This window comes from Chionomys nivalis, chromosome 23 (assembly GCF_950005125.1).
Source record: "Chionomys nivalis chromosome 23, mChiNiv1.1, whole genome shotgun sequence".
NCBI classification, from domain to species: domain Eukaryota; kingdom Metazoa; phylum Chordata; class Mammalia; order Rodentia; family Cricetidae; genus Chionomys; species Chionomys nivalis.
In genome coordinates, this window is record NC_080108.1 from 25768263 (window position 1) to 25779879 (window position 11617).

The window sequence follows — 11617 nt, forward strand, 5'->3', positions numbered from 1 at the left end:
ACGATAACTAATGCTCTCTGCTTTCACAAGGAACATGCTCTATACCAAGTTTTTGAAATGGCCCTGATCTCTTGAGCATTCATTTTCTAATATAAGAAAATTTCCTCTTAATTCTGTTATAAAAATGAAACAAAAAATCAAATTGCCTAAAGCTGTCAGCTTCCAGCCCAAGACACAGCTGCAGCTGATGGACAGGAAAAAACATGGCCCAGCAGATCCCACCCCAAAGGACCAGCTAAGACCAAGCTGTATTTCCAGAGAGGAAATACAGTCCTAGAATTTCGATGTGAAACTACCTTTTATATTATTAATCAGAGCTTTACATTTGCAGAGCTGACTGCAAATGAGAACTCGGGGGGGGGGGTGGTGTCAAACAAAACCTGCTTGTGGGCCAGACAGCTGCTCACCCAGCAGGTCAGGACCAGGCAGATGGCCTCTGCTATATTTATCTTGTAAGGACCACAAAGTCATCTAGAGACCAGGACTACAGCGCACAGTCGCCAGAAGCCACAAGCTGAACACCGGCAGAAGAGTGAACAGTTTTAGATCTCTACTGAGTGGCAGGCCCTTCACTAACCTGAAGAAAAGGAAAGAGACAACAGAGAACAGAACACACCAATATTACTGTTTCCCCACAAAGTAGCCCCTTTCACACCCTTTTATAGGTCAGGGATTCTGTTACTGTTGGTTGTTTTGTTTTGTTTCTTTGAGAAGACTGAACAGACAGCTGTTCACTGATATCTACCTCTACCGGCATAATAATGAGTGAGCAGGGGGGAGGCATCCCGTTTGTCCATGTGCCCATGCTGCCCTTCCAGGCTGGGCTTCTGCTTTCCACAGCAAAAGTCTCACACCCCAGGTCAGACGAGATGGCAGGATGACACTCCAACACAGGAGGCGCCAGGTTCATACTCTCTGCATGGAGGAAAAGGGTATTCCAGGGATCCAGGCAACAGAAGGTGGTGGTGAAGACAGGAAGCTGAAAACCAAAGACCTGACCCCGCTGCCCCTACTCAGGGAGCCTTGAGCACTTCCCTCTGCCCTGTGAAAAGTGGCGTTATATAAAAGCATCTGTCACCTCCCTCACAGGAGAGGCTTGGGATCATAGCCCAGCACTGCCAACGCTGGAAACCTTTATATCCACAACAGAAAAATGACCGCGGGCTGAAAACCATGTACTAAGTAAAAAAATACATACTTCCTTACTTCTAAAATAACTTAAAAGCTTATTGATTCCCCAAAACAGATTGTAATTCAAATGCTGATGTTTTGTCCATCTTCTGTCACCGGCCTATTCTGAGCAGCCAGCACACTATATTTCATATTCTTACAAGGGAAGCGCACTGGGTCTCACTTTATCACTTAAATATTTTATTCAACCACTCACCCCAAAACACTCAAAGAACCACTACTTAGTGGTAAACCAAGTACAATTTTAGGTGTTAGAGATTCAGCAGTGAGCAAAGCAATCAAGTCATTGTCTTCTTTCTGGAACTTTCTCAGGTCTTACACCAATCACACCAGCTTGGTACATGCATCTAGAAGATAGCACCCTTATGTGGCTGGAAAGTGGAGGCGCCTAGCGGAAAGCCCACCTTGACAATATTGGCCTTCTATACTTAGATCTTTTTTGAGAGAGGAGCCTTGCACACAAAAGCTTCAAGATACGTTCTATTAACACACAAAGCTAGCACCTAAAATGCAGATAAGAGTTCAAGTTGCTACAGGATGGAAGCAAGCACAATCAAGAAGGAAGGGTTAGTCTCTGGAGATAGTCTCTGTTGAGAAGGCATCTTTTAAAATAGTCCATAGAACTCTGTGTGACAGACACAAAAGTGACGGCATAAACTTCCCATTCTTATCTTTGACCTTTACTTCTGTGGGCCAAGCATCATACAAGAAGGTGAATCAAGGAGCCCAAGACGGATGCTGTACACACTGCACATAACTCACTGCGGCTTCAGGGCTGCCTGTGTCTCAAGAAAGCTATGAATGGGCCCTACATATTCGTAGATGACAATGTCACACCACAGGCTAGACACCCTTGGTCACTCTGAAATGCTGCTGTTTTTATTGGTACAATATACAGCTGGAGAAGAAGCCTCGGGTTTAGGTGTCCCCTACAGGAGTGACTGCTCTGTCATCTGGGATTAGCCGATGATTGTGTGGTTACACTCATATCTTGACTACATAAAACCATTTTTAGTTTATTCAGAAACTTGCTTTCAACTTCATCTAGAAATGAAGAAAAAGCTATCAGTACGGTGCCAACCAAAGCCCAGGACAGCCTCGTGACAGTTTGTTTCCACATCTGCACCACTAGCCAGGCACAACTTTGCTTCCCTGAGTCATAGTTTATCTTCCTAAGTTCTGGAACCTTTAGGAACGGGTGTTTTTCTTGCTATCAGGATCTGCTACACAAATCCATGTCTTTTTGTGAGCCAGGAGCACTGAGAATCAGGAACCTTTCCCATCATCTCCATGGTTTAGTAGATGAAGCTCAGCAATACTGTGGGGTGATGTATGACGTCTTTTCTTGAACTTGATCGACATGCCTGGGTTTTATCCATGCTGAGCAGGACCTCCCATGCTGTGGACAGATGACGAAGTCTCTGGGAGTTGAAAGAGCACTGGGGGAGTATGGGCTGTACAGGCTGGGCTCCTCCTGTTCCTGGTACGGCTGCTTACTAGCTGCAGGGTAGCTGCTTCCTTTTGCTGGACCTTCTCTTCCTCAGCTCGGCCATGAACATCACCTTCTCTAGTTCTCCTCCAACTTTCTTTAACGGTCACACAGCCGTTTTCTTTCCACAGCGAGCAATCTTTCGCAATTATTTTAGACATCTTACTCTTCAGAGGGGTCAAGATGACTTGGCAGGTAAAAGAGCTTGCCAGGTGATTATAATGACCTCAGTTTAATATGCCTGCAGCCCAAGGTGGGAGGACAGAACTGACTCCAAAAGTTGTCCTCTGACCTTCACATGCACATGGCACAAGTGTGCACGCACACATACCCTTTCAAGTCCCAGTTTTTCACATATCACCAGTGGAAACCAAAGGATTTAAATGGGTGACCAAGGTTACTTAGGGCACATGAAGACAGAAAACAGGCAGCTGTAGGTTGTCAGACTGTCTTTGTTGATAAAAGCAGCCACATACTACACTCTAGGCTTCATGTTGAACATTAGCACACCTCCCTGTGCAAGGACTCCCCCAGAGCAATGACATCCCTAGCTGATAAGCACAACTTGATTCATCAAATGAAGTTTAAATGGCTCAAAACTCCCCCCAAAAGGTTGATAGCACACAGTCTTGATCTTTAAAATGGTAGGTGGGGGTTGTCTTTATACTCAGCGTACTGTCGCTTTGGAGGAAAGCCTGTTTTGCCTGCCATTTATCTATGCAATATAATAAAACTGGGTGCCTGGCCATGACTTTATAACTAAGAAATAAATTGTTCTGCGACACATAAACTGCACCACACAATGATACTTTGTATTGTGAAATAATCGTGATGCTCTTGAAAATTCTACTTCTGGAGAGAAATCAGGGCATCTGCATGTTTCTGGGTATGTTGAGGCCTTGGATAAAACAGGAGCAAGTGTGAAAAGTGACTCATGGAGACTTCAGGATGTATTTTGATATAGCTACAATCATCAAAAGTATCAGGTGTGGCTTTTTCTATGAAAATGTTTAAAATCTAACATTAAAATGAGATTGTGAGGTTGGGATATAAAATTAATTAATTAATTAATTAAAATGAAATTGTGATATTATGACTTATTTATTTATTCGTGATTTTAAGACAGGATCTCACTGTGTATCTCGGGCTGTCCCTGGAGTCACTACACAGCCCATGCCAGGGCCAAACTCATGGTGATGCTTCTGCCTCAGGCTCTGCAGTCCTGATTACAAGTGTAAGCCGCAGCACCTAGCTTAAATTGCTATTTTTATATAAACCATGGTGTTGACTGCTAAAGTGTGATACTACAGCTGAAAGCAAAACTTTAACTATTAATGTCTAATTTTATAATACATATTTAGATTTTCTAACATTTGAGGTGTTACAGAAACCATCAACAGCAATGAATCAATGAATCAAATCCTCTGATGGTTAAGTCAAGATGATTAGCCCATTAAGAAAGCAAGTCCTTAAGTCTACAAGCAAAGAATTTTTACTTACATGTGATGGTTGACTTGTGGAATGCTTGAAAAAATTCTCTAAGATGGCATTTGGCTTAATTTTATGCACTGCCTTTCGAATGCCAAACGCATTTGCTAGAGGTGTGGCAACGAACCTACAAAATATGAGAAGAAGGTTTGAGATGTAAGAAGCCCACGGCCCCCCCAGAGAACCCAGGCTGTTCCTTTAGGTGTCCAAGGAAAGTTCAGGCATTTGCTTGCACTGTTCTAGTATGGACATGGAATGTACCCAATGGTCCCCACTGAAAAGTTGAGTCCATAGTGTGTGCTATTAGAAGCTGTGTGTAAACCATCAAGAGACAGGCCTAGTAGGAAGGCCTGAAGTCAAAGGTCTTCCAAGGGGATCGTAGAACCTCAGACTCTCCATTTGCTTTCTTCCTCCGGAGGTAAGCAGTCCACTCCACCACAGTTCCTGCTATGCTATAATATCTCACCAGAGCTGAAGCACTAAGGTCACCCAACTTCAATTGTTCAATTGGAACACACGTTTGCTTTATAAATTAATTGCTTTGGGTATTTTGTTATAGCAATGGAAATCTGACTAATACACATTGTCCATGGAGGGAGCTATGTACAGTCAATCTCTGCTCATCAAATGTTCCAAGGAGAAAGCTGGGCATGGTGCTTATGACTAGAACCTAGCACTTGGGAGGGTGAAGGAGAAAGATAACAGTGAGTCTGAGGCCAGCCTGTGCTACACAATGAGTTATGGTGTAGCTTAAGCTACAGAGTTTCAAAAGACAAACCATAAAATGATAATAAAGCATGCCACATCTAAGTTCAAAGAGAGAAAATTTTCAGACCTATGCACAAAAAAAAACTTTAAGAACACACAATGCAATACACAGTTCAAAAGTCATTTCATTGTGAATCTGAATACATACATTGCAAGACTGAGGACTAGTACGAACTATTGTATTCAGAACTTCACTTTAAGACCACCATGGACTAAATTTAGTGTTCACTGCTTTCTAATAAATTGAAATTTTGCTTTCCAAAGAAGCTGTACCTTTTCACATTCCTGTTAATAGCATGTCATGTTTCCAGTTACCCCCAAGTCCCCCAGGAGCTTGGTTTTATTGGCTGCAGAAATCATACTGGGTGCATAGCTGCTTCTATTCATTTACAATAGAATTGTTATTACTCCTAACTTCTGCTCCAATTTGAGTTTCATCTTATTTTTCTAATTTCTTAAGGTGGAAATGAATTAATCCTTCATTTTTAAATAGAAGGTCTTGAAGCTGAAAACTCCTTCCAGATCTACTACTTCCACATTCCAGAAAGTTCTAGTACAGTATGCTCTTTTTCATTCAGGTAAAAATATGTCTAGTTTACCTTGTGATCCCTTCTTAGACTGGTTATTAAGAAGTGTGTTGTAGCTTGGCTTGCCAAGGACAAGATTAACAGAACCTTCTGGATATTTAACAGATTATCCAATTAAGTATAAATATAAAACTAAGTGTACATGGCTAATTGAAGGCTAGTAAGAATGGTTAATCCAAATGCAGTGTTAATATTAAGATTCAATCATTTTGCTACTGAATGCAGCTAGGATCACATGTACATTTATGATGGAGATTCAACATATGGGCTTTTAGTAACTGTGCTTAGATTGCAAGCCTTAAAAAATTTGCCTAAAGGGCTGGAGAGATGGCTCAGACATTAAAGGCTAGGCTCACAACCAAAAAAATTTGCCTGAAGCAACCTCCACAGGAGCAGCTACAAGAGAGTGACCACTGAAGGAGCAGGCCTGACCGAGAGGCTTCTGTAGGACCATGTGTGCACACATGAGGCAGGGACCTCCGAGGGACCTCTGCAGGAACAGGCCTAAGCCAGTGACCTCCACCAGAGCAGGCTTGAGCCACCAACCTCTGCCAGAGCAGGCCCGAGGCAGCTACTTTGGATATCAGTATGGCAATTTCTCAGAAAATTAGGAAACAACCTTCCTCAAGACCCAATAATACCACTTTTGAGTATATATCCAAAGGATGCTCAATTGTACCACAAGGACATGTGCTCAACTATGTTCATAGCAGCATTGTTTGTCATAGCCAGAACCTGGAAACAACCTAAATGTCCCTTGACTGAAGAATGGATATGGAAAATGTGATACATTTACACAATGGAGTACTACACAGCAGAAAAAAATAATGACATCTTGAAATTTGCAGGCAAATGGATGGATCTAGAAAACATCATATTGAGTGTGAGGTAACTCTGACCCAGAAAGACAAATATCATATATACTCACTCATAAGTGACTTTTAAACAAAAGCAAAGAAATACCAGCCTACAAATCACAATCCCAGAGAACCTAGACAGCAATGAGGACATTAAGAGAGACATACAATCTAATCTGCATGGAAAGTAGAAAAAGACAAGATCTCCTAAGTAAATTGGGAGAATAGGGACCATGGGAGAGGGCAGAAGGGGAGGGGAGAGGGAGAGAGGGGAGTGGAGAAAAATATATAGCTCAATAAAAACAATTTAAAAAGAAGTATGTTGTCATTTTCACTTATTCACTAATTTCCCCATGTCTTTCTGTTATTAGTTTCTAGCTTCCCTCCCTATGTATAGTTGCCACCCCATCATATTCACAGAAATTTGTTTGGGGCCTGGTACATAGTATGTCATGGGAGTGCCCTCTGTGCACAAGAGAAGAGCGTGGACCTGCTGTTGTTGGAGGGAGTGTTCTAGAGATGCTTGCTAAGTCTGATGGTCTATAATTAAACCTATTTTCTTTCCAATCTCCTGCCTAGTTATTCTAGCTATTATTGGAAGAAAGCCCTCAACTATTGGGTTGGGATAAGGTAGAGAACCTGCTAGCATGCACGAGGCCCTAGGTTCAACGACAGCACTGACAAACAAAAACGCAGCCCCACCACCGAAAAGCTATTACTGTAGTGTTGTCTATGTCTCCCTTTTATAACATCAGTTCTGCTTCATGTGCTAGGACTCTACTGGTATATACACCCTTGTTTATAATTATTATATCTTCTTAAAACATCCTTTGTACTAACACTTTGAGGATTGATGCAGTTAAGTTTGTCTTAGAATGTAGCCGCTCGAGCTCTCTCTGAGCCACTGCCTTAGTGGATAGATAGCACTCTGTCCCTGTCCTTTCAACCTACGAGCATGTGTGATTCTTGTGTGCTCCATATAGACAGAGCATGTTTTTCTGTCTTTTCTTCCAAGCATACTTTTAAATTAGAGCATGTAATTTATTTACATTTTATTACTGAGTAGAAAGGATTTTCTACTTGCCATGTGGCTACTTGTTTTGTGTGTGTGTGTCATTTTCTGTTTTATTAATTTATTACTCTCCTCTTTCATGTGAGATGTTTTCTAGTATGCCATTTAAATCCCCTTATCTCTTACTATTTTTAAAATTATTTTCTCAGTGATTATTTTGGGATTATAATATACATCTGAATTTATAACATTTTGGTTCAAATTGATAGCAGATTACTTTCAGTGGGATACAAAAATTCCATTCTTTTTTCCTTTGTCTTATCACATAAATCATATCCTTATATACTATGTTCTAATCAACAGATTTATTATTATTTTATGCAAATAAACAAAGAGTATAAAAATAATTTTACAAGTGAAAATACAATCATATTAACTTGGTAGATTTTTAAGGCCCGTAAGCAGTATAACTTATCAAAACCTTTACAATCTTATTTTTCACTTCAGTCGTACCTATTTTAAATGTTGCAACCTCTCAGTTTTTTGTCTTTGATTTATAATTTCTATTATTTTATTACTATGGTGATTTGGTGAGATATTGTGCTCCTGTTTTTGTTTTGTTCTCAAGCATGGTTGTCTCTAATTCTTTGAAAATTTTTCAAACAGCAAATTCTAAATTCTTAGCCCAGTAAGTGCAACACCTGGGCTTCCCCAAAGACACTGTCTTCTGTGTATGTACCATGATTTCCCAAGTTTCGCATGACTGCTCAGATTTTATGGTGTGTTAGGTGGGTGACTCTTGGCCTCATGTCGCCTACCCATCACAGTTTGCTTTGTCCAGTTGGCCTATTTGTGTGTTGAGTCACTTCAAAACCCTAAACTATATGTCCTGTCCTGTGTTGTGTGTGGGTGCTGAATCTCTAGCATGTGTGGTTGCTCCCCAGCTAGTGAATGAACAAAGGCTTCCTTCAACACCCAGGGCCAGCAAGTCTCTTGGGCTGCTGCAGCTCTGCCTATGTAGCGGGCGGCAGCATCCACTCACAGCCAGACAGCAGGAGTCTGCCTTAGTGTGCACTGTTTCCTTATGGGGGCATTGAAGTCATGTGGGGGTAAGAGCTTAGGGACTTCTGGAGTCTTGCCTGGACCCAAACATCAACTGGACCTTCAATATTTCCAAAAACATGTCAGAGATTTTCAAGGACTCCCACCCTTCCAGACATCTCAAGTCTCTGCTTTTCATTTTGAATTTTTTGCTTAGTCTAATTTTTGAGCGAATTATTATTTCCTCAAGCAGTTAATTACCTTTAATTGTTTCTGATAACCATATTCTGAGGAAAAAACCCTTAAAAATACCTGAAGTAAACTCTGAGGAAGGCCTAATACAACAGCAGCATTACAGCTTGTACTTACTAGACAGCCAGGTGATGACAGTTCTCTACAATAATGTTTTGAAAGACTTCCAACTCTCCTTTCAGTGGAAGACAAACTGCAAGGGTTCACTCTACATGTACTGTGCATGTGAGCTTTTGTTTGTTTGTTTTGGTTTTGAGTGTCACTATGTATCCCTGTCTCGTTTGGAACTAGCTATGTAGACCCGGCTGGCCTTAAACTTACAGAGATCCTCCTACCTCTGCCCCCACCCCTCCAGTACTGTGATTAAAGTAGTGAACTTTGACACCTGCCTGAGCTCGTAGCTGTTCTCTGACAGAGAAAGGGCAGCTAAAATTCCATAGATCTCACTGTTCTTGCCAGGACTCGACTGTTTTTCTTAGACGACACTCCCTGTGTTGTCATGAATCTTTGTAAAATCGTCAAAGTGTTGACTCTGAATATTTTTGCTAATCTTTTGGCTGGTTTTATGCAGAAAAGAATTTCAGCCAGTGAACAGTCCCGGGCAGCTATGGTCATTTTTTAATCTGGATGTCCACGGGAAAATTTCATTTTCCTTATGCATTATTTGGAAAATCGAACTATGTCTGTAGAAAGTAGAAGTAACTGTTAGGAAGAAGGACAGGAGCTGGAGAGAGGGCTCAGTAGTTAAAAGTGCTTGCTGCTTGAGCCAAATTCAATTCCCAGCACCTACATAGTGCAGGTCACAGGTACCCATAATTCCAGCCTTAGCAGGGGATCCAATGCCCTCTTCTGGACTGTGCAGGCACAAAGATACATGTGCTGTAAACATGTACACATACATAAAAATAAGTATCTTTAAGGGAAGGATATTTTTCCAATGCACTCAGCTACAGTTCAGTGGCAGGCCAGGGTCTCTTTTCAGTAGCAACAGTGTATTTTTAACCAAGTGAAGCTACTGTTCACACAGAAAGTTTTCGGCAAGTCCACAAGCTAGAACCGGTCAAATAAACTCTCAAGACAAGGACCCTGAAAATGGTTATAAACACATGGTCTGTTTCCCATGTGATCTTGGGCTACTTGATCTGTACCAGGCTGGCATCACTTTCTCCAGCTCTTGCCATTCAAACAGTAATGTGCTCATAGCAGAGTCCACCACAGAAACTACCCATGAACATTTGCTTCCTGTTGTCAGAACACTAGTACAGTTTTAATACGAGGCTGGAAGAACTATCTACAAAATTAAGCCACGAAAAAAAGTTTACTATTTTCTGAGAAACCAAATTAGTGTTGTATTATGATTTCCTTATGCTTGGGAAGAAAGGGCAGCTACACCACTTAAAATTAAGCTATGCTATGCAGAGGCATTTGGTCTGCTCCTTAATGAGACACTTCGGGTATTTTCCAGGCATTCTAGAATAATGGCTCATCTTCAAGAAGAAGATTTGTCTAGCACTGTCCCTTTGGGAATTTGTCATTAGTAGCGCTAATTGTATAAATCCATACAATTCGCGGTTAAATTTCTATATACACCTGTACTATGCACTCATCATGGCCGTCTACCCGACTGACCCTGTCTCAGCCATGTTTTATTTTTACTGTAAAACACTCAATGGTATTCACACCTCTAATTCTGCAGCTTGCAAATAATATTCATGTGCATTTTATTGCACAGGTTGCACCCAAATCTGCAGCCTCTGAACAAGAGACTCAATATGGATCAGATCTTGGACTTGATAAAGTTAGCAAAGAAAGGGGAGAGGGTTGGGAAGGGGAGAAACATAAGTGCCACTTACTTTTCAAAGAAGTATCTGACGATCATCAAGAGAAGGGCATATGGAATCGTCATGTACAAATGGGAAGCTTTAACAAAGACGAGCCCGTCATGATCTTCAAGATCTGACCACTTTATTGTCGGAGGAAGCCAGAATTTCTCCAGCCAGAACCAGTTTTTAAACTTCTGAAACATTCTAGACAAATGAAGAAAAGAGCGCATTAGACTCATCAGATCAGCACTTAGAATTGTGATAATGTTGAGAGCTGTCCTTGAAAACACCTAAAGCGGGATTCCGAAAATAACAAAGGGAGTATACTAACTCCCATGGTCCTCTGCTGCATCTAACAAGAAAATCTCATCCTGTGCTCCCAGAAGTGCTTGGACTACAGAGTGGGGGACTGAAGCTAAACACCCTCTCCTTCATAGTTCAGGAAGCACACAAGCGGGCAGTGCAGATATTTATTTTCCTCTAATATCATTCATGATGTAGAAATGATTCAATAGGCGCTACAACTTCAAGGTATTGAAAGTCAATGCCCTGAAAGCTTCAATGTGTGTATAAAATTTGACTAGCACCCTCAAAACATTCCCTGGGAAACAAGGGACAGGAGTTCAAAGGAGATCATAGCCGTAATCTTTCTATTTTTATTTTTATTTTGATGGTAGTAGGGATTGAACTGAGGACTTTATTTATGTTAGGCAAAGAGTGTACAGTGAGATTCGTCTGCAGACTTCAGTCATGCTAGGCAAGGATTCTACAGTGCGATTCATCCTTAGTCCCCTTTTCATTTTGAAGCTAATTCTTACTAAGTTGCATAGATCAGCCTTGTTTTCATTTTGTTGCTCAAGCAGGCCTTGAACCTGTGATCCTCCTGCTTCAGCTTCCTAACAGCTAAGATTACGAATCCTTGCCACTGGGCATGGCTCTGTGTTAATAATTATATCTATGGAGACTTAGTCATGGCTCCACATTAATAATTATATCTATGGGAACTCCATTATCCGTGAAGCACTGCGCTAGGTTCTGGGTGCACAGCAGTTAATAGATAAGACTTGATCTTAAGAGCCAAACAGCATTGTAGGTAAGGCAAGTCTGAC

The 11617-nt window shown here is 41.2% G+C and overlaps 1 protein-coding gene across 1 annotated transcript in view; it reads right to left on the reverse strand.

Moving 5' to 3' along the window:
• The window catches only part of Cers3 (ceramide synthase 3), a 62267-nt gene extending 51556 nt beyond the window's left edge, over nt 1-10711 (reverse strand). Inside the window, exons 1-2 of the mRNA XM_057756495.1 lie at nt 10539-10711; nt 4181-4295 (exon numbers count right to left, since the gene is read on the reverse strand). Of these exons, the coding sequence (XP_057612478.1) occupies nt 4181-4295; nt 10539-10711 (288 nt within the window). The remainder of the gene's footprint in view (nt 1-4180; nt 4296-10538) is intronic.
• Between the last annotated feature and the right edge of the window lie 906 nt (nt 10712-11617).